The sequence below is a fragment of the Lynx rufus genome, unplaced genomic scaffold (genome assembly GCF_022079265.1).
Source record: "Lynx rufus isolate CCGP_SWC_20201006 ecotype Redwood Valley unplaced genomic scaffold, mLynRuf1.p SCAF_25, whole genome shotgun sequence".
Classification (NCBI taxonomy): domain Eukaryota; kingdom Metazoa; phylum Chordata; class Mammalia; order Carnivora; family Felidae; genus Lynx; species Lynx rufus.
This window is the reverse complement of record NW_025814840.1, coordinates 13,181,547-13,205,179: the sequence shown is the minus strand read 5'-3', so window position 1 is coordinate 13,205,179 and position 23,633 is coordinate 13,181,547. Positions and strand designations below refer to the sequence as shown.

Here is a 23,633-nt window from a genome sequence, read left to right as displayed (position 1 = left end):
CATTAAAAAAAAAATTAAAAGTGTGCTGTAAAAAAATAGTTTATCTAGCTTTCCTATTTTTCACCAAGAAGGCTGATCCAGAAGTGAAACTCTCTGTCTTTTGCACCTAGCACGGTGCTGTATCTGGTGTGGAAGGGAAGAGGGAAAGGAAAGAAAATGCTCTGGAAACTGTAAGGTGCTATACAAATATAAGGTGTGAGTTATACACAGCACAGTGTGATGGGTAGGAGTTGGCTTCTGGAGTTAGCATGACCTGGTTTTGAAGATGTCTGACTTCGGGCAAGTTATTTTACCTATGTTGACTAAGAAGACCATTTACATATAGATTTTTTTTATTTTGTGAAAAGCAGATTACTAGACCAGGACTAAAAAAAACTTGTGTATTTGCTTGGGAACTGGTAAAAAGAAGGTAAGAAGAAGAATCTGCTTTACAAAGCTGAAATGTCTGTTGTAAGGATACCAATGAGAAAATGCAAAGAAAGTTTCTGGCATTCAGTAAGTGCTTAGTAAATTTGTTGTTTCCTGCAGTTGTAATTTTTGTCGGCTTTTGAACCAAACATGCCATTGTATCTGCTGACTGCAGTCCCGGCTCTGAGGTTAGCTTGTCCTTTTCCAAAGATACTTTTCCTCCCCCAGTGGTGTCTGTGTGATACGGTTCCTGGCACAAACTGTATTGGCTTGCCGAGAAAAGGAGTGTTAATGATCTCTGTCATCCCTTATTGCTTACCTGGTTTCTCTTATTCTGCTAGGACTCTGGCTAGGAGTGGAATGGGACAATCCCGCGAGAGGAAAGCATGATGGAAGCCATGAAGGGATTGTGTATTTTAAATGCAGGTAATTTGTCATGATGAATTTGCATGGTTATTTGGGACAATATTTAAGATTTGAATAAAGGGAGGTGGAGAAGAGGAAATGTTTGGCTTTGGGGGTAGTTACAATGTAGAATTTGATGTGTTCTAAAAACAATTCCATTTGTACAACTTTTTTTTTGTTAGTGTTTAATATTTATTTTGAGAGAGAGATGAAGAGAGCAGGGGAGGGGCAGAGAGGGAGAGAGAGAATCCCAAGAATCCGCACTGTCAGTGCAGAGCCTGATGTAGGACTCGATCTCATGACCATGAGATCATGATCTGGACTGAAACCAAGAGTTGGACGCTTAACCGACTGAGCCACCCAGGCGCCCCAACAGATTTTTTTTAAGTGGATAAATATAAACATTTCTCATCAATTCATTAACAAGTGAGTCCACTAAGTGAGTAGTAAAAAAGAAAATAGCTTAGATATCTAGTAAGAAGCAGTTGATTGAACAAAATACAGAACATCCGAAGGGTAGAATGCTAGGCCACCATTAAAAAAGACTATATCATGGAAAGAGTTACACCTTATATTGCATGTCTATTAATATTTTTAACTGCTTGACTTCAGAGAAGCTGCATGAAGCTTTGAAAAAGATGGTGGGGTGATTTCAGGCAGAATCTTTTAAATTTTTGTTTGTTTTCTTTAGGTTTCCGTTCTCAAAAAGATCTCTTAACATTAAGCTTATTTTTCCTTAAATGTGGTACAGTGAACACAGTCCTGGCCTGGAAATCAAGAGGCCTCTAACTCTGTTCTTAACAATCTTTATGACCCCAAACAGCACTAAATTTATTAACCTCTAAAATGGGGATTGAAATTAGATAATAGCAAAATACGTTTCCCCGGCCTACCAGTCTGTAATTTTAGAATATCAGGATAGAAGAATCAGCATGTCCTTGGAGGCCAGTTGTGATTGCAGACATGGAATGAGGCCAGCTCAGAATCTGTCAAGAGTTCACGGAGGTGAGGGCAGGGCGGGATGCCCGGGTGGCTCAGTCGTTTAAGTGTGTGACTCTGGGTTTCAGCTCAGGTCCATGATTTCATGGTTTGTGAGATCGAGCCCTATGTCGGGCTCTGTGCTGATGGTGCAGAGCCTGCTTGGAACTCTCTCTCTCCCTCTCTCTGCCTCTGCCCTGCTTGTGTTCTATCTCCCAAAATAAATAAACTTTAAAAAAAAAAAAAAGAGTTCATGGAGGATATGTTTAGGGAGGTGTGGAAATAGAAATTTCTTACCCTGGCCTGTTGCTCCCTCACCCACCTGAGCCATGCCTGCATGGTCCTTCGTGGTCTTTAGGTAGAGTGATATTTGCAGTCTTAGTTATTCTGAGTATAGAAATCAAGGGTTCTTTTGGTCCTGGCAGATCTAGGATTTGCCTAATGCGCTGATAGGAGGCCTCGGTTCAAGGACATGGGCTCAGTGTTTGGATTCTTACCCTTGGAGCAGCATTTCCTGATTTCATTATGTCTTCTAGTGTAGTCATGCCTGAGCATTTACAGACATTTCTCTTACTATAAACTACTTTTCTTTCGTTTCATTGAAATGAGCCTTTTGTTGACTTTGAAGCCCTATATGGGTAGATAATGTTAATTATGAATTCCATTTCAGGATATTTATTGGGCAGTACAGAGAGGAGCATTGGATCTGATGTAGTAGAGAACCACTTGCCTAGAGTGAAGGAATGATCTGTATAGTTGTTAATGTTTATATTGGTATAATTAGAACATGACTAATAAAGCTTATACCAATATCTTAATATCTCTGCATCAGACAAAACAGATTATGTTACATGTTACTTGTTATTGAACTAATTCAGATCTCGTCCTAATATGTCATATGTGCTTCTTCCCTGTCAAATTCGTTGCAGTCTTTTTTTATATTGCAAATTCTACTTGGAAAGTCATAATGACAAGTATTTTACCACAGTAAACATTTTTCTTTATGTTTAGACGTTATTTTCATGAAGCTGAAGCAATTTTAAGCTGTCAGATCACAAATTTTCTCATGATAAACGTGTGAAATATTACGGTAAATGGCAAAATGGTAGTGTACCTGTTTTCGACAAGAAAAATGAGTCCCAGGCCATCCTATTCTAGCAGAACTCGGGTCCTTCTCTCTTCAGAAGCCTGGGTTAATATCAGGGGACTGCTAGTGTTGCATATATAACAATGGAGAGAGGTGCTCTGGCACATACGGCAATATATATAGTCGAGTGAAATTGAACAGTTAGTTCTGCGAACTTGTCTGAAAGGCTCTAAACATGCCTGCAGCAAATAGGTTATGAGGATCAACAACATTTTTTTGGAGTCTCCCCAGGGACCCAGCCTTTCCCAGGATGCAGCATCTAAATCCCCAATGAGAAAATGCTTCCTATGGAGAATTTTGTAATCTCTTGAGAACTCTTTACCTTTGGGTAAGATTGCCAGATGCGGGTAGTAAGTATACAAAATGCATGGTGAAATTCAAATCTTCTAAAAGTTTGCTGCCTTTGCATTTTAAGCAAGATGTCAGGATGTATGAAGTGGATTTTGGTGAGCTCTGGTGCGCATCCCCAGCATCAGGTTGGTAGGATGACTGACGCTCTGCTGTTCAGAGTAAGGTCCTGCCCCTCGACGACAGATTTTTAGAAGAGACCGTGTCGTTCTCAAGGCCTGACTCATGGCACACGTCGTTCTCAGTAGATTTTCCCACGACCAGCTCGGCTCACCTTAATCTCATGAGACTCCACTGTAAAGTGGAATAACATTTGCCAGGGTCTAATCTCTCCTTTAATAATCACCTGACGGAAGAATATGGGTTTCACTTGAACCCAGGGAATAAACATTTGTACAGTTAGTTTATAGTGTCGCCATATTTTATCACATTTGATCCTTATTCTGACTCTTTGAGATTGTTATGACCGGTGTCATTAATATTTTTTACTGATGACCAAATATGGCAATGGGTTATGAGGATAGCATTTTAGTTGAGCTGATGAAATCCTGGCTGTGGATTCCTCTTCATTGGAGGCCTCTAAAAATAAGATCGTTCTGTGGGGTTTTTTCCCCACCCCCAGTAGTTGGTGTGAGTGTGTCAGAAGAGGATTAGGGAGTGGACCAGATCGCCTCCTAAGGCCCCCTCTAAACCTGGGTTTTGATCATTTCATGTCACTCTGTAGTTGTAGTGACTCTGTAGTCACTCTGATCTCTGATATAACCTGCAGTAAATATGGTGATCTCCTGAGCTATTACCCATAATAAATATTTGGGATACTACCAGTTAATATTAGTTTACAGGTTTCTCCTAGAATTTGTGCTATGAACCAGGCAGCAGTGCTTTCCTGGGTGCTGTTCTCCGTCTCTTGTTTCTGGGGGAGTAGAGGCATTCAATTAAGGTGATGAACCTTGATGTTCTCTGCACCTTGTCCCTTAGATAGCAGAGTGATTTCCAGTTTTTTCTTTCAACCTAGAGAGTATACTGTAAACAACTGTGTGGGACAGCATTCCACTGCTCAGGTTTTATTTAAAATACCCTCTTTCCAAGCAGTTACCTAATTTTTCTGGTGAGCAAGAAATCTTGAAGTGTGACTTTTTGTGGCACCTGGCTGGTTCAGTTGGTGGAGCATGCGACTCTTGATCTCGGGTTGTAAGTTTGAGCCCCACTTTGGGTGTAGAGATTACTCAAAAATAAAATCTTAAAAAAAAAATTGTGACTTTTCTTTGGCACCAGTGAATGGAATCTAACACCTGACATCAGAGGAAACACACTGTTTAGGCTTTGTGCACAATCCTGGATAACTTACAAAATAGAATCTTGATGAACTCATCCTGTGTGTGCCATAAAGATTGTCGTAAAGATTGTTGTAAAGCATTTTGAGGTTCTTGCGATGGCATTAATGAATCCGTCTAAACTACTTCCCTGATGTGGTATAAAGTGTTGCAAGAATTTTTTTTAAAAAGTCACTAAATGTACTGATGGCTTGCAAAAGATGAAGAAGAGAGGAATTTCATACTTGGAAGACTCCCATAAATCAGGGCAAAATAAAAATTGCATCACTCAGGAGCAGTCTACAAAAAGATGCTTAGCTAACCGAGTGTTTTTCCATTGGGAACATGAGTTAGCCAGGTCACTTCTCACATACAGCAATATACATGGTCGAGTGAAATTGAACAGTTAGTTCTGCGAGCTTGCCTGAAAGGCTCTAAACATGCCTGCAGCAAACAGGTTATGAAGATCAACAACATTTTTTGGAGTCTCCCCAGGGACCCAGCCTTTCCCAGGATGCAGCATCTAAATCCCCAATGAGAAAATGCTTCCTATGGAGAATTTTGTAATCTCTTGAGGACCCTTTACCTTTGAAGATTGCCAGATGCAGGTAATAAATATGCAAAATGCATGGTGAAATTCAAATTTAACTGGCATTCTGAATTTACCCGTTGGGGATAATGGTACAGGTTGAGCCTCGATTACAGGGGTTTGTGGGAGTCTCCACTTCTACCAGGGCCATGATCAGGATGTCCTTTTGTTAGCATCATCTGTACTTGGTGGGCAGGAAGAGGAAGGCACTGGAACATGCTGAATGCTAATGAGTAAAACGTTTGGACCCTCCTCCTTCTGCTCCTTCCCCATATGTTTTCTCTTTGGACAGGGTTCAGAATTTTGGTGTTGGGTTGTAACATCTCCATATTAATCTAGAATCTCTGTGGAGTCTATGTAAGTTATTGGTTTATTTTTGGAGATTTATTATTACTGGTGGGCACTCATTCAACTGGCATTTTTCATTATTTGTGGGGCCGTTTTGTTTTCTGAGAAACCCTCCAGGAATGTGCCAGAGGAGACTGATCTTTGATGTTATCCTTTGATCTGTAAAGGGCACAGCATCTACTTTGCAACTACCTAATACATACCATTCCAACTCCTTTCATCTGCCTGCAGCCGAACTAAAGAGTAATAAAGATTTCTTCTTGAATGATTCATTACCACTGTTTAAAAAGTGTAGATTTTTAAGAACAAAAAGGAAAACCATGGTATTTGTTTTGCATTGTTGTTTTATCACTTATTATAACTGTGCTAGTTTTCAAACTTGCGTGCTTATGCTTTTTCACGTATTTTGTTGTTGATGTATAGTTGACATGTAGTGTTTTGTTGGTTTTGGGTGTACAACATTGTGTTTGACAATGCTGTCAATCGTCAAGCGCTCGCCACAATAAGCGCAGTCACTGTCTGTCACCCTACAGACGCACGTATGTAGCATGTATTATTGCTACAATAGTATTGACTATATTCCCTATACTGTACTTGTCACCCCCATGACCTGTTTTTAACTGGAAGTTTGTACCTCTTCATCCCCTTCTCCTGTTACGCTTATCCCTACCTTCCTCCCCACGCTGGCAACCACCAGTTCCCTGTGTTTAGGAGTCTGTTCTTATTTTGTTTGTTCATTTGTTTTTTAGATCCCACATATAAGTGGAATCATATGGTGTTTGTCTTCCTCTGTCTGACATATTTCACTTAGCACAGTCCCCTTTAGGGTGTTGTCGTGAACACGTAGTGTTATTTGTGTTGTTGTGAATGGCAAGATTGCAGTCTTTTTATGGCCGAGTAAATATCCCATTGTGTATTTGTATGTCTGTCTACACCACATCTTTCTTTTTGATTCATCTATGGATGGACACTTAGGTTGCATCTGTATCTTTATTTTAAATAATGCTGCAATAAACATAGGGATGCATATGGGTGTTTCAACTAGTGTTTTTTGTTTTCTTTGGGTAATTACTCAGCAGTGGAATTGCTGGATTGTATGATATTTCCTTTTGTTTCTTTTTTTTTTTTTTTTTTAAGTAGGCTTCATGCCAACTTAAAAGCCCAACATAGGGCTTCAACTCACGACTTTGAGATTAAGACCCGAGCTGAGATCAAGAGTCAGATGCTTAACAGAGCCACCCAGCAACCCCTGGTATTTCAATTTTTAGTTTTTTGAGGAACCTCCATACTGTTTTCTTTAGTGGCTACATGAATTTACATTCACATCAACAGTGCACAGGGGTTCCCTTTTCCCCACATCCTTGCCTACACCTACTTAGTGCCTTTTTGGTGGTAACTGTTCTGACTGGTGTCTCCTTATGGTTTTGGTTTGCATTGCCTGAGGATTAGTGATGCTGAGTGTCTTCGTGTGTGTCTGTTGGCCTTTGTGTGTCTTCTTTGGAAAAATGTCTATTCAAGTCCTCTACCCATCTTTTAGTTGGATTATTTGTCTTTTCTTAATGTTGAGTGGTATGTTTTTTATGTATTTTGGATATTAACTCCTTAATGAATATGTCATTTGCAAATATCTTCTCCCATTCAGTGGGTTGCCTTCTCCTTTTTTTTTTGTTTTTAAGACTTTGTTTTCAAGTAATCTCTGCACCCACTGTGGGGCTTGAACTCACAATTGCGAGATCAAGAATTGCATGCTTCACCAACTGAGCCATCCAGGTGCCCTGCCTTTTTGTTTTGTTGATGGGTTCCTTCCTGAGTAAACGCTTCTTAGTTTGGTGTTGTCCCAATAGTTTATTTTTGCTTTTGTTTCCCTTATCTGAGGAGACATATCCAGAAAAATCTTGTTAAAGAGATTACTGCCTATGTTCCTTTTAGGAGTTTAATGGTTTCAGGCCTTACATTTAGGTCTTTAATCCATTTTGAATTTATTTTTGCACACTGTGTAAGAAAGTGGTCCTGTTTCACTCTTGGATGTAGCTGTCCAGTTTTCTCAACATCATTTATTGAAAGACTGCTCTTTCCCCATTGTATTCTTGCCTCCTATGTCATAGAAGTCCCCCTTCTGCCCCCCCCTCACCCCCCCGGGTTCTCTATTCTCTTCCACTGATTTATGTGTTCTGTGCCAATACCTTATTGTTCTTGATTACTTCAGCTTTATAGCGTAGCTTGAAATTTGGGATTGTGATACATCCACTTTGTTCTTCTTTCTCAGAATTGCTTTTGGCTATTCTGGGTCTTCTGTGCTTCCATACAAATTTTAGGATTGTTTGTTCTAGTTCTGTGTAGTGCTGCTGACAGTCCTTTGATAGGGATTGCATTGAATCTGTCAATTGCTTTGGGTAGTATGGACATCTCAACATTATTATTCCAATTCATGAGCGTGGGATATCTTGCCATTTGTTTGTGTTCTCTTAAATTTCTTTCATCAGTGTCTTACAGTTTTCAGAGTAAAAGTCTTTCACTCCTTGGTTACATTTGTTCCTAGGTAATTGCGTCTGCAGTTGTAAATGGGATCATTTTCTTGATTTCTCTTTCTGCTACTTCATTATTAGTGTATAGAAACATAATAGATTTCTGTGTGTTAATTTTGTATCCTACAGCTTTACTGAATTGATTTATTCTAATAGTTTTTTTGGTGGACTCTCTAGGGTTTTCTGTATATAGTATCATGTCGTCTGCAAATAGTGACAGTTTTATTTCTGTCTTACCAATTTGGGTGCCTTTTATTATTTTTTTCTCATGTGATTACTGCCACTAGGATTATTTTTTCATTTAAGTCACATAATGTTTGAAAAATAGATCTTCCAAAAAACAGAAAAAAGACAAATCTTCCTCCATTTCCACCCCCCCCCATGTTACTCCTTTAAGGCAAACCAGTACTATTTGATAAATTTCATACTTTCATTTCATTAGAATGTCAGATTTCACTAGTTTGTAAATTAAAACCTGTTTTATAAATGTGAGATTCTCGTAACTGTCGCTTAGATGCAAAACCTACTTGTTTGTACACATTTAGATAGATTGAGATATATAAACTATTATCCTAAACTGTCTGGAGTTATTTCAACACCTGACTACATCTTGGGGCTTCGTTCAGCTTTGTGCGCATGAGATGTTTACCATTAGTAGCATTTATTTGGCAGTAAACACAAGATCTCTTTGTGTGCTGCCCTGACAGAAAACGCAAGGAGATAATCCAAAAGCGATCTCTGCAATTTACTTCAGAAAAAGCACCATAATATTTTATTGAAGCATTTGTTTCAACCATAATATTTTATTGAAAATGTTATACAGTTCCATAAATGTTTTATTTTCGATAATACTGCTTCTGTTGTGCTACTTTATCTTCATAAGCATTTACACGTAGGATCCTGTTTGATGCCTGTGGTAGGACCAAAGTACCATTCTTTTTTACCAATCTATTGGTTGTCCTGCAAGATTCCACAAAGATTCTCCTTCTTTGTTGAATACACATTAGACCCAAGGTTCTTTTTGTGATACACATCCTTTCAGGAGGCATAAGAGTATATATTTTTAAAGTTTATTTATTTAAATAATCTCTACACCCAGCGTGGGGCTTGAACTCCTCTAGATGGGTCAGTTTCTCTCTTTGTTCCCACGGCCCTTCACCATAGTCTAGCATGAGGTTCTTTATGGTGTCTGTTTTCCAAGAGGGTGAAAATGGAGGCTGCGAGGCCTCTTAAGGCTCAGGCTTCACTCCTTTTTGGTAAAAGCAAGTCACTGGGTGAGTCTAGATTCAAGAGGAGGGGGAATAGGTTTTTGTTGATGGGACAAGTGGCAAAATCCCCTTGCCAAAGGGCATGTGGGCTTGGAGTCATCTGTGGAAGTAACTTACCACAGTTCACCAGCTGTCACCATTACTCACCTCTCTTCCCCATGTCACATTCGCTCCTCTCACCCCCAAGAGTCTCACCCCTTTTGGCCCTGGCTCGAAATCTAAGGTGTTGCCAAACTACTTCCAGGTGCCAGTGAGGCTCCTTGGATGCATTTTCTGGTGTAAGTGCCCATCAGGAGCTCCTGGATCCAGAGGTCTGGGAAGTAAAAAGTTATCGGCCCTCCTCACACCCAGCACGCAGTGATGAGAGGGTCAGAGTAACTGCAGTAGATATTCTGGTTCAAAAAAAGGAGAAGGAGAAGCAGACAATAGTAAGCTGCATGGTTTTGAAATCCAGCCTGGTGCATGTCTCCATTTCCTCTTACTCGGAGGCATGGAGTGTTCCTTGTTGAGGGCGCATTTCTGTTTCTTGGAAGCGCATCTTGCCAGTAAACCTAAGAGTTCTAGATGAGCCTATTCAAATGAAGATATCTGTACTATGAAAGCACCTTGCCTCATTCTTAGCACCTACTAGACTGTCAAAGTATTGAGTTGTGTAATATTACTTACTCAATATATGCTGCTCTTTTGGAACATTCAAAGCATTGGTGTCTAAACTTTTATGCACAAGTTAAGTGTTTTACAGATGAGAAATTCACAAATTAATGATACCATATTTCTGGAGGGTTTTGCTTGTTTTTTTTTTTTTTGTAATAACCTTTAATCTTCCTTTATAATAACCTTTTGTTTTGCTGCTTCCAGTTTCTTAATTTGTGTGTGTTTTTTTAAACTAAACAACACATACAAAGCACTTGACAGAGCCCCGAATAGAGAGTTCCATTCCTTCACAGGCCGTGATAATGGCTATTGCTTTTATTTGTTTCTCATGTTATTTTGAGAGAGAGCACAAACGGGAGAGGGGTAGAAAAGAGAGACAGAGGATCCCAAGTAGGCTCTGCGCTGACAGCAGAAAGCCCCATGTGGGGCTTGAACTTACAAACTGTAAGGTTGTGACCTGAGCCAGAGAGCTGGACACTTAACGGACTGAGCCACCCAGGTGCCCTGTAAATCATTGTTTTCAGCCCCTATGCTTTGGGGGCAGTTTTTATGTAGCAGTAGATAGCAGCTTTGTGCCCGATGTCGTGTGTGAACTTTATCTCGCATGTATTAGTAACTGCATTTTTTTTTCTTAGCAAAACTACATAGTTTGTATCACAAGATTATGTCATCATTGATGTTCTACACCGCAGGAGCCCATCTGAACAAGTTTGGCAGCCACTTGAGTTTAGAGAGTATGGCTTCTGGGATATCCCAGTGTTTGAGAACATGTGGGTTTATGTTTAATGGTACATGAGATACAGTACTGTATGGAAAGGACAGATGGCTTGCGCTGGGCAATGTAGTGATGGTGTATTTGATCCTTATAAATAACTTCATTTGATGATAGGGGTTTATAGTTGAGGCAGCTGGCTGAGAATGTAAATTCAGTTGTCTGAGGTCATATAGCCAGTGAGTAATGGAGCCCTGGGGGATCCCAGCTCTGCCTGACTCCAGAGCTGCTCCCAGTCTATCCTGATCCTGCCTCCCATCTGAGGAATGTATAGGTTAACTAGGAATTTAAGGAATGTGTTCAATTTACCAAAAGAAGCCATTAATTTGTATCTACAAGCCCAGACAGAGACGTGGGAGAGGATAGCAGTGCACCAGTAGTCAGAAATCCAAGATTTTGGGTCATAGCCGTGATCTCTCTAACAGTGGACCCCAGGATCCTCAACTGAAGTATGTATTTTGAGAGAGAGAAAGAGAGAACCAGCAGGAGAGGGGCAGAGGGAGAGAGAGGGGGACAGAGGATCTGAAGCAGGCTCCATGCCGACAGTAGAGAGCCCAGTGTGGGGCTTGAACCCACGAACTGTGCGATCATGGCCTGAACTGAAGTCAGACGTTTAACCTACTAAGCCACCCAGGAGCCCTCAGTATTGCTTTAAATAGACAAATTCCTGGGCTCCAGCCCAGCCCTACTGAATGAGTATCCCCGGGGTGGAATCCAGTAAGATTTTTGAGGTGATTTTCTGATTTTTAGGTGTTGTTTTTTAAGTTTATTTATTTTGAGAGAGAGAGAGAGGGAGAGTGGCACCGAGCCCAATGTGGGGCTCAATCTGACGAATCATGAGATCGTGACTTGAGCTGAAACCAGGAGTCAGACACTTACCTAACTGAGCCACCCAGGCCCCCTGCTTTTTAGGTTATGTTTGAGGAGTCCTAGCCTAGATAATCTCTAAAGAAGATCTCTTTGAACTCTTTAAGAAATGATGCTAGCTGTATTTGAGCTCTCTAGCTGAGTAATGTAACTGCACTTCTTAAAACAGAACTGCATTTTTTTTATAGCATGAACCTATCCTAGGCTAAAATGTAATATTTTCTAGGAAGCTTCCAGTAGTCAGTGATCCTCTGATATCACAACATACTGTAGAGACCCAGAACTTGATTTTGCTGCAACAGAAAATTTAATTTCCTGCGTCTTCCATTCTCCTCTGTCTGTTGGATTATTTTCAACAGCATACAGACCAGATCTACCCTCCCATCGTTAAGACATTCCCTCTTTTAATCCCCTGTCTCTGTTCAGCCATTGCCCTGTGCCCTTCTCCCCTTTGCGGTAAAGCCCTTCTGGGCGAGAGTAGCCATTGGGCCCAGTGTCCTCTCCCTTTCTGGAACTCACCTGCCAGGCTGCCGCCCCAGTCCTCCCACCAGGGTCGCCTTCTAGTTGCTAGGTTTGGTGGCCAGCCTCAGCCGTCCCCTCACATCCTTCCATAGCACTGGACACGTCCCCTTTCGTCACTGCCTTCCAGGACACCACACTCGGGGGGCGGGGGGGGCGCTCTAGTGACCTCTGTGCCATTTCTGCTTCCCTGAGACATCACTTCTGACTTCTGGGGATCACAAGTGTGACATTGTGGTGCTCTCTGTGACCCCACTTAAAAAAAAAGTGTTGGGGCGCCTGGGTGGCGCAGTCGGTTAAGCGTCCGACTTCAGCCAGGTCGCGATCTCGCGGTCCGTGAGTTCGAGCCCCGCGTCGGGCTCTGGGCTGATGGCTCGGAGCCTGGAGCCTGTTTCCGATTCTGTGTCTCCCTCTCTCTCTGCCCCTCTCCCGTTCATGCTCTCTCTCTGTCCCAAAAAATAAATAAAAAATGTTAAAAAAAAAAAAAAAAGTGTTGATATGGTCAAAATTTATCAGTATAAGTTTTCATCCTTTTAAATTCTGGTGAGTTCTAGGAAGGTTCGATTTCTTTAAGAGTTAAAGGTAACGAGGGGCGCCTGGGTGGCGCAGTCGGTTGAGCGTCCGACTTCGGCCAGGTCACGATCTCGCGGTCCGGGAGTTCGAGCCCCGCGTCGGGCTCTGGGCTGATGGCTCAGAGCCTGGAGCCTGTTTCCGATTCTGTGTCTCCCTCTCTCTCTGCCCCTCCCCCCGTTCATGCTCTGTCTCTCTCTGTCTCAAAAATAAATAAACGCTGAAAAAAAAATTAAAAAAAAAAAAAAGAGTTAAAGGTAACGAGCCGAAATAGTATTTGTAATTTTTGGCCATTCATGTATTTCATCATTTACTCTTTTAAGTGATTAATATTAACATGTATAGCTGTTTTATAGCGCATACTTAGATTATCCTAAAAATAAGGTCTTGTTGCCATGATGTAATAGTGGATGCTGACATTTAAGGGGTCCAAAGATCCACTTTGAATCTCTTGAAAGCCTGACAGAGTGGCCATTGCACACAGTAATATAATTAGTCTTTCCATTAAATCCTGCTAGAGGTTATTACTAAGAATTGCTCTAATAGCTGAAATTGTGGTAAAATATCCTGTGTTTCTGTAGAATTCTTCCCACATTCTCTGTTTAAGCCCCATATTTAAGCTTTTTAAAATATATTTAGTTCAAGTTGTTTTTTAAATGTTTTCATTTCTTTGTGTCCTTATTCAGTCCTTTTCTGTCTGGATATGATTTCTCTATAGGTGTGTCATGTACAATTTGGTTTGATTTTTAAAAATCTCAACATTATTTTGTAACTTCATTAAGTGTTATAGCTAGAATTTTTAATGACTGCGTCTGTCTGGTTGAATTAATAGTTCTTATTCAGCTGGGCTTTTTTATGGTGTCCAGAGTTCCTCAGTCACAAATAAATGCTATTATACAGAATCTTTGTAAATGCAATTTTGTTTTTATTTTTAAATGATTGTCTGCTGACAAATTCCCTAGAGTAGGATTATACAATGAAAAATCCAGTCTTGAAGTCCTTGAGGTGTTAGGATTTTTCTTTATTTTTTGCCAGTTTTGTTGAGAATAATTTAATTATTTGAATTTGCATTTCTTAATTAGCAAGGTGAAACTTCCCCCTATGGACTTAATACTTCTGTTTCCTCTTGTGCGAATTGTCTGTTCCTTATTTCTTGTTTGTTGACCTGTTGGGACTTGATACGCTTGCATAAGCTCACAACCCTTTTTGAGGAATCGTATCAATTATACATTTGTATATTATTTTCCTTTTATGCTGATTTTGATTTTTTGGCATAGAGAAAAATTTGCCGGCCTTCAGAACAGTGCATTTATGACCATTCTGGTGGATGAAATTCTCTTTCTCTTCTTTTTGTAAATTATGTAATTGTTGGGGCGTGTGGCTGGCTCAGTTGGTAGAGCATGCAACTCTTGATTTCAGGGTTGTAGGTTCAAGACCCACACTGGGTGTAGAGATTACTGAAAAAGATATTCTTTAAAAAATGTGTGATTGCTTTTATTTGCTACTAAATATTTGTGAACAAATTTGTAAATGCAGACATTTTACATTCTTGGCAGACTGAATTTACAAAGGATTTTCAAATGTGTCCTTGTGTTTAAAGGTCCACATTGATGATATTTTATCTGTTCCATTTCTCCTTTTTCCCCAGGCACCCAACAGGAGGATCCTTTGTTCGTCCAAACAAAGTAAATTTTGGAGTAGACTTTCTCACTGCAGTGAATAATCGCTACGTGTTAGAAGATGGACCAGAGGAAGATGGAAAAGAGCAACCTGTTACAATTGGAAATAAACCTGTGGAAACTATTGGTTTTGACTCTGTCATAAAACAGCAAAGGTATGTAGAATTGATAAGGGCAGAACTGACTTTGACCATTTCATCACCGGTCAGGATTGAATGAAGTTCACCTGACTGACTGTGTTTTGATACTCAACACTTTGCTTCCAAACTGGTCTGGCCTTCCTGCACAAACACAAATTGAAATCAGACGGATCTGAGGATTGAAGTCTTCAGGGAAACTAAAATTCTTAATTTGGTATAGGGTTGTTGGGCTTTTCCAGATGGAATTGAAACATTAGGTTGCCCATTATTCATATTTATGCCAACTGTCTTGTATGATAAGTAACTAAGACTGACATTTTGGTTCTTTTTTATTTCATGGTGACATTTCTAACCGGAGATAAGTCAGAAATGGGAGCAGAGGCCTCACCTGCCTTGTGGCATGCTGGTGCCATCTAGAACGGAGTTAGCTTCCGTCTCTGCCTGCACACCCTTGTCACATGGGCTGCTTGTGAAACTGCAGAATCTTGGGTCCCATTCCAAACCTGAATCAGAATACCATGGGCTTTTGCTTTTAGAAGGACCTCAGATTATTATGTAGCAGTCTGAGGGGCACTAAAGAATCCATTGTAGAACTGTGCATGCAAACATTCTGTTGTCTGAAACTCTCTGGACACTGTGGTTCTATGCAGAGGGGCTTTCTGCTCCAACGCACTGTCTGAATCAGAGTGAGTAGAAGCTCATGTTCCCACAAAGACACAAGTGCACAAGAACCTCCCAGGATATGCAGGTCAAGTGATGGTCAGTGCTGTGGTGTTTGACCCTGACCTGGATGAGGTGACTTCGTAGCGACCCCTGGTGGCCGCTGTGGAGAGGAGGTTTGTAGCCATGTGGCTTATTAGAGCTGCAATCTTTTACTTTCTCAAGTGAAAGAATTAAACTGTGGTTTTGTTCAAAGTACGTTTATTTGCTGTCTTATTTGTTGTTAATATTTAACATAATACAAAATATAAAGTGTACATGGTGACAGTGTTGAAGAATAAATTCATTTCTTTGATACCTCTGCTTTGTAGCATAGATGACCCCCATAAACAACAAGAGAAAATTCACGGGAACAATCCAAATATCTGTAAACCTAGAACGGATGAATAGTGTTGCATTCATTCGGTGGCATACTGTCAGCAGTGAACATGCGAACAACAGCTCTGTGCAAGAGTGTGGGTGAAATCTCAGAAACATAGCGTCCAGGAGTCAGATACCAGGAAGTACACGTCGTGTGATGCCGTCTATACGAAGGTCAAAAGCAGGCATAACTGATCTATAGTGTTAGAAGTCAGAATAGACAGTTTTAAGGGGAGGGAGAAGCAGGTGTCAGGGGTACAAAGAGGCCTTCCCGAGTCCTGGGAATGTACTATGTCTTTTTTTTTTTTTTTTTTTAATCATTTCACTTTATTTTTTTTATTTTTTAGTAGGCTCCACACACAACACGGAGCTTGAATTCACGACCCTGATATCTAGAGTCACATCCTCTACCGACTGAGCCAGCCAGGCGACCCTGTACTATTTCTTGACCTGGGTGGTGGTCACCTGTGCAAACTCACTTAAAAATCACTGAGATGTGTACTGATGTATACGTAGGCTAATGCACGTACTTTCCTATATGTAATTTTTTTCAATAAAAAAATAAAACTGAAGGAGGAAAAAAACTTTGAGTAAATTGAGATTTTTAAAAATGCAACAACTTGACAGTTAATCACAAAGCAGTTTACACTCATTGGTGAAAATTTAGGAACTATAAGTTGAACAAAAGGAGGTTATGACTTAATGCCACCACCGAGAGATAACTGTCATGAGTATTTTTTGCTTTTTATCCTACTGGTTTACTTAGATTTGAAGAACTATGTGCTTCATAGGGTTGGACTTCTTGGCTTTATTTTTTTCCATTTAAAATGCAAGTAATGAAAAAATGCACATATCGTGGGATCTTTTACCCCAAAAGAAGCACAGTTTTTTCTTACTGGTTAATCTCTTTCAGAGAATACCACGACTCTGAATATTGACAAATTGCAAACCGATTTTTCTCCCCTGGCTTATGAACAACTGTATAACTCAAGAATTTGGGTGGGGGGGGAATGACCCTACTATTTGAGCATCATTGTGTTCAATAATTGCCAGTGACTTTCTTGGAAATGACCAATGATGGGGTCAAGCTGGGTTCAGATGTCAGCTAAGCCAACTTCTAACCCTGACACTTTCTAGCTGTTAGAGCTAGTATGCCTCATTCTAAGCCTCAGTTTCTTCATTTGCAAAACATTACCTAAGCTGTTAGAGCTGCTGGGGAGAACAAGTGAGATTGTGCAGTGAAATTCAGTCATCTGTGTTAAGGATGGAAAGAAACCTCTACTTTAAGCCATCATATTACCTCCTTAATAATATCCAGCTGACCAGCTCTGAGTTTGTACCACTAAGACTTATAAAAATTGGATTAAAAAAAGAAAAACCAGTATGTGGGATTTCTCTTGGACATGGCTTTGGCTTTGGAGTGAGGTCCCCTGGGCACTGCAGTGAACTCACTGGCACAGCAGGGTATTTTTAACTTTAGAGGGGAATGGTGACCTCTGTTGGACACAGAGCAAGCTATTAGCTTGAGGTTGTTCAGTTTCATGATATTCCTGCGGTTCCTTTTGTGGGTGTCCTATCCCTACAAAGCTGGGTTTTTGGTGATGGCTGTGATAAAAAGCAAGCATCTCCTGAAAATCATCATGGAAACAAGAAATGGAGAGAGTGATGTCCAATCTGATTCTAGGGTTTGGGAAGTTGTGCAGGGCCCAGCTGACACTAAGTTCACAGGATGTAAATAGTTAAGTTGTTTGGCCCTAACTACTTACTAAATGGAAACTGAGGTGTTTTGTTTGTCTCGGGGACACACTGAAAAAATTACTAAAACACCAAGAGCGCTGTGAACTGAGCAGGTTTAGAAGGTTCTGTGTTAGACCTTTGCTGCTGCCTTTCCCCCAGATTCTGATGATTGTAATAGTATGTGCCTTGTGTCTTCATCTGAGTGTTTCCCTCAAAGGTTGTCAGTTTATCATTTATTTACTTATTTATTAAAAACATTTTTTAAAATATTTGTTTATTTTTGAGAGCGAGAGAGACAGAGCGTGAGCTGGGGAGGGGCAGAGAGAGAGACCCACAGAATCCAAAGCGGGCTCCAGGCTCCGAGCTGTCAGCACAGAGCCTGACGTGGGGCTCCAATTCATGAATCGCAAGATCACAACCTGAGCCGAAGTCGGATGCTCAACTGACTGAGCCACCCAGGCACCGCTATTTTTATAAATACTTACAAAATAACTTACTGTGTATCAGGCAGTATTCTGAGGTTTCACAAATGCTAACTCACCAATTATAGCATTTAAGATTATTTAAAAAAAAAAACAAACCACAACACAAAATATACCATCTTAACCATTTTTTTAAATTATTTTTTTAATGTTTTATTCATTTTTGAGACAGAGAGCATGAGCAGGTGGGGAGGGAGAGAGAGAGAGCCAGACACAGAATCCGAAGCAGGCTCCAGGCTCCGAGCTGTCAGCCCAGAGCCCGACGTGGGGCTCGAACTCACAAACCGCAAGATCATGACCTGAGCTGAAGTCAGAGGCTCAGCTGACTGAGCCACCCAGGCGCCCCCCATCTTAACCATTTTTAAGTATAGTTTGGTGGTGCTAACTACATTCACATTGTTGTGCGGCCGTCAGCACCCTCCATCTTCAGAACCTTTTCACCTTCCCAAACTGAAACTCTGTCCCCATCAAACAGCACCTCATTTCCCTCCCCCCCCACCCCCAGCCTCTGGCAGCCACCATATTGCTTTCTGTCTCTGCAAAGTTGACTCCTGGGAACCTCACGTGAGTGGAATCGTGCGGTATTGTCTTTTGGTGACTGACTTCTTTCAGTTAGCATCATGTTCTCAAGTTTGCCCACAGTGTATTGTATGTCAGAATTTCCTTTTTAAGGCTGAGTAGTATTCTACCGTGTGGATGCACTGCCCTTTGTTTATCCGTTCATCCATCGATGGGCTCCTGGGTTGTTTCTACCCTTGGGCTTCTGCGGTAATGATGCTGTAAACACGTGTGTATGCCACAGCATTTTAAAGCTGTGGAATCGGAGGCCCAGGGATTTTAGCTTCTTGAAGTCCAAAGGAAGTAGTGGAATTGGGATTTGAACCCCGGCGATGGGTCTCCAGATTTCATGTTCTAGATACTCTTCGGAGACTAGACACACGGGCTCTTTGAGTAGAAAACGCAGATTCTCTACACCTAAGAAGTGGCTTCAGAGATTATGTAATAAAGCTGAAGGGACGCACACTCTCCAGGATGTAACCCTAGAGAGACTTTCATGTGTGAAAGCAGCAGGTACACAGCATGGTTGGGAATAATCAGAGGAGTAAATAAATTATTTGTGGTCTATAATGTATAAAAATGAGTGGCTCTAGAGTACATGGGTCCGTAGAGCTAAATCTCACTGCTGACCAATATACCGTTGACGGGGAAAAGGTTGGAGGGGGACATATATGGTAGGATACCGTTTATATCAAATTTCATTATACAGGAAATACTATAATAGGGGGATGCAAACGTGTGGTAAAACTACTCAATGGTTAAGTTTAAATAAACACCAAGTGTAGGATACTGGTTATCCAAAGGGAGCAGAGAAGGAAGGGAAATGTTCTGGGAGGAACGCAGAGGACTTCATTTCTATTTGTAGTGTGTGTGATGCTTGCTTTTTTTCTTTGTAGTTTAAAGCTTTCTTTTTTTTTTTTTAACGTTTATTTGTTTATTTTGAGAGAGAGAAAGTGAGAGTGGGGGAGAGGGGCACAGAGAGAGAATCCCAAGCAGGCTCTGTATGGTCAGCACAGAGCCCAACGCAGGGCTCGAACTCATGAACTGTGAGATCATGACCTGGGCTGAAATCAAGAGTTGGACACTCGACCGACGGAGCCACCCGGGCACCCCTAAAGCTTTATTTCTTAAAGTGGGTGGTGGGTGCCGGTATTTGTTATTTTTGGTGACTTTTGATATGTCTGAAATGCTTTTTAGGTTTGAAAGAGCCAGGGGACATGTACATGCTTGTACATACGTGTGAACTCTATTTTTCATGCAGTCAGCTGAGCAAGCTGCAGGAAGTTTCTCTGAGGAACTGCGTGGTGAGTTGTGCTGGCGACAAAGGAGCAATTGCCAAAGCGTGTCCTAGTATCCTTTTCACGGAGTATCGGACGCTGGGCTTGGCCCTGGTGCCACACCCCCGCCAGTCGCCTGCCCTGTGTCTGCTGTCCCCAGCTTTCTTCCTAAGGGCATCTCTGTTTCACCGGGTGCAGTGGCTGCCCGGGTGAGTTATTCGCCTTCCCAGACCCCCTTGCCTGCAGGTGAGGCAGTGTGCACGCCCCAGCCAAGGAAATGTCAAGCAGAAGTCTCTGGACAGGGCTTCTTATGAGGGGCCAGACCTGGCTGGCGTCTGCCTTCTGCCCAGAGCCTTTGCCCTGCTCCCTGCCTCGAGTGTGGACAGGATGCCCAGGGCCCAGCCACCGTCTGGTGTGAAGATGGCCGTCCAGCACGGCCTGGGCCAGCAGTGGAGGAGCCTGACCGCATCACAGGGCCCCTGCACCAGCCCCGGGGCCCCTGGACCGCCACCTTGTGAGCGAGCAGACTCCTCTCTCCTGTTTCAGGCAGCTGCGTGCATCTGTCACAATACCTCCAAACAGGCTTTTCCAGGGCTTGTAATCTCTTCTACCTTCTCCTAGAAGTGGGGTGTGTGTGTTTGCCCTACATTGCTTTCATGCCCACAACTAAAAATATGGGAGATAAGTTTAAAAACACAACTCCCACTGGCAAATGGGAGTTAACTTAAAATTTTTTTAATTTTAATTTTAATTTTAGAAAGGGCATGTTAGTGGGGGAGAGGGGCAGAGAGAGAGAATATTTAAAGACATTTTTTTTTAATGTTTATTTTTGAGAGAGAGAGAGAGAGAGAGAGACACAGAATCTGAGGCAAGCTCCAGGCTCTGAGCTGTCAGCACAGAGCCTCGAACTCAGGGGCCATGAAATTCATGACCTGAGCTGAAGTCAGGCTTAACCAACTCAGCCACTCGGGCTCCCCAAGAGAGAGAGGGAGGGAGAGAGGGAGGAAATATCTTAAGCGGGCTCCATGCTGACATGGGGCTCAATCCCAAGACCCTGGGATCATGACCTGAGCTGAAATCAAGAGTTGGAAGGATGCTCAACCGACTGAGCACCCAGGTGCCCCCACTTTCTCTAACTTTAAAAGGTCTTCTCACAATTCTTGAAGCCTGCCCAATCTCCCCATAATAATTTATACCAAAGATAGCAGTGTATGATCCGTGTCCCCTGAGTGAAGAGACGGCAGATGAGCAGCTCTCTTTAGCCAGCAATTTTTTTTTCTTTTTAAAAATTTTTTCTTAATATTTATTTACTTTTGAGAAAGAGAGAGAGAGCCAGACTACAAGCTGGAGGGGGGCAGAGAGAGAGGGAGATACAGAACCTGAAGCAGGCTCCAGGCTCCGAGCTGTCAGCACAGAGCCCGACGCGGGGCTCGAACCCACGAACCACGAGACCATGACCTGAAACTTAACCGACTGAGCCACCCAGGCGCCCCTTTAGCCAGCTATTTCTAACTATTTCTAACTACACCTATAGTGCATCCTTTATGGTGACCGAAATCAGAGCAGAGCTCCCGGCCAGCATGTCTGGGTGTCTTACTTCCTCAGCCTGCGGGTCGGTCGGGACCTGGTCACCTTGCCTGTGAGCAGCCCCTCCCATCGCCCCCGTGGGCTGAACCAACGTGGTCCCTTCCTCCCTGGTTAAGGGAACTGAGGCGGAGGGTGTAGTTTGGTAGGGATGCCACGGCAGCGTCTGGAGCGTTCTGTGATCTGCCCAGCCGGCTCCCCAATGATTTGAGAAGATTGGGAATTGGGTGTCTCAAGACTTATTTTCAACATATCAGAAAAGATGTGGCCAGTAGATGGGTTTGGGAACGTCTGCAGTTGGATTGCTCAGAGTTGTCAGCAGTGTGCTAGAGAGGCAGCATCTTGCTTTTTTTACGTGGCTCTCTCCTGGGAGGAAAGCGTCCCCCAGACTAGAAGCAATGAGGTTTCGTGAGATAATCAAGTCACGGCTGATATTTGCAGATGTGGTGATGAATGTCTCACAGTTCCTGGTTGAATTCCCGCCTGAAGTGGAAGTTTTGCCTGTGTGTAATTAAGTCATCCTTTTTCGGTGGCCCCCTCCGAGGTCCCTCCCTGAGTCCAGACGACAAGCTGCAGGAGTGCCGGGGCCCTGAGCTTGACGGGCTGGGAAGCAGCTGACTCTGCATGGGGCACAGGGTCTGTCCCTGCGAGCAGGCACCGTGCAACGCCAGGAGCTCCTTGGACTGTGCGTGCACGAGGGGCAGTGCATGTGTGTGCACGTGCGTGAGGGCGGTGCGTGAAACTGTTAGAGTTGGGAGTTGATTTCAGAATGCAGGCGTCCATGTGCTCTGGGCAGACTAGCGGGTATATTTATGATCCTGGCCTACACTTTGAGGGAAGGATACTGGACTCACTGCTTCTAATGAACCCCGACAGCCCCTAGTCAGCAGCATCATGGAAATGAAAGGTGGCTAGAGCTTGACCATGGGGTGTGAAAGCACCCAGCTCAGCGGTTGCAGGAGGGTCCTGACCCCCCAGTACCTCCCGTTTCAGTCAGAGACCAGCCGAGATTGTGTAGTGGCCTGCGGGGCCCTTGGTGATGTGGCCTGGCCCCTGCGGCCCATGTGACCGCATTTCCAGCACCCTGCACCCCCTCCGCCCAGGCACACTGGAGCTCGCTGTCCCTGTCGTAGGTCACCTGCATTCTATAACCATAGGGCCTTTGCTTGTATCATTCTCTTTGCCCAGATGCTCTTCTCCAAGATGGCATTTCTTCATTTGCTGAGCTGCTCCGCTTAAGTGGCACCTTCACAGAGAAGATGGGCTTCCACCACCAGTGTATATGCAGCCCCCACACACCCCTTTCCTCTGTCCTTTGCTCTGTTACTCTGAGCCTGTGTCTGTACCTGGCATGTTGCAGAGCCACGTGCTTAACGCCGTCTCCCCCAGTATTCGCTGCTATACTCCGGGCCCCGACACTTGCGGGATAGATGGATGAGCTGAATAATTTCCCTCCGTAGCAGAGTAGTATGCAAGATTCTCCTTTAGCCGCCCCGTCCTGCTCCAAGCTTCTCTTCCCATTTCTCTGTCCCCGGGGGTTCTGCTAAGCTGTGCCTTTCTGGACGGCATGGCACTCCCCTCCAGGATTCAGCTCGGTGCCTTTTTCTTTCCGTCCTCCTAATTTATCCCCTGAATTCCCAAATCCTCCGTAGCACTTTAGGACATTTGTCCATGCTAACCCCTGTTGCGTGTCCTGGGGATGCCACTCGTGATTTGGAGGTTCCTGCAGAGCAGAATGATGCACCGTAGGAGAAGGCGTGTGCGTTGCCGTGAGGCCGCAGCCGTAGGTAGTGCCCAGGACAAGGCCTGCGGGTACACCTTAGGTGCTTAATAAATCAGTCACTAACACGGTTCTCTTTTCTCTTTTTGTTGGACATCCTCAGGATGGTTTAGCATTGGTTATAACATTTGGTTCTTATTTACTCGATTGTAGATGTTTGTCTTAAGTTTGCAGTATATGATAAACTTTCATTTCTAAATAAGGAATTGGGTGATTAATTAAAAAAATTTTTTGTATTTATTTTTGAGAGAGAGAGAGAGAGAGAGACAGAGTGTGAGCTAGGGAGGGGCAGAGAGAGAGGGAGACAGAATCTAAAGCAGGCTCCAGGTCCTGAGCTGTCAGCATAGAGCCTGATGTGGGGCTCGAACTCACGGACCGTGAGATCATGACCTGAGCCGAAGTCAGACACTTAATGGACTGAGCTCTCCAGGTGCCTCCTTTTAAAAATATTTTTTTTAATGTTTATTTATTTTTGAGAGAGAGTATGAGCTGGGGAGGGGCAGAGAGGGAGGGAGACACAGATCTGAAGCAAGAGTTGTGTGATTTAAAAAGGTAAAAAGTAGGGCACCTGCGTGGCTCACTTGGTTGAGCATTTGGCTCTTGAT

The 23,633-nt window shown here is 42.8% G+C and overlaps 1 protein-coding gene across 4 annotated transcripts in view; it reads left to right on the top strand.

The window, feature by feature from the left end:
• The window catches only part of TBCE (tubulin folding cofactor E), a 92,316-nt gene that overhangs the window by 51,346 nt on the left and 17,337 nt on the right, over positions 1-23,633 (top strand). For 2 of the 4 annotated variants that reach the window (XM_047088616.1, XM_047088617.1), the window contains exons 3-5: positions 750-834; positions 14,360-14,545; positions 19,649-19,737. In XM_047088616.1, coding sequence (XP_046944572.1) covers positions 750-834; positions 14,360-14,545; positions 19,649-19,737 — 360 coding nt within the window. Of the gene's footprint in view, positions 1-749; positions 835-14,359; positions 14,546-19,584; positions 19,738-23,633 lie in introns of those variants that run through there. The other 2 variants (XM_047088618.1, XM_047088619.1) reach the window with 1 other exon arrangement.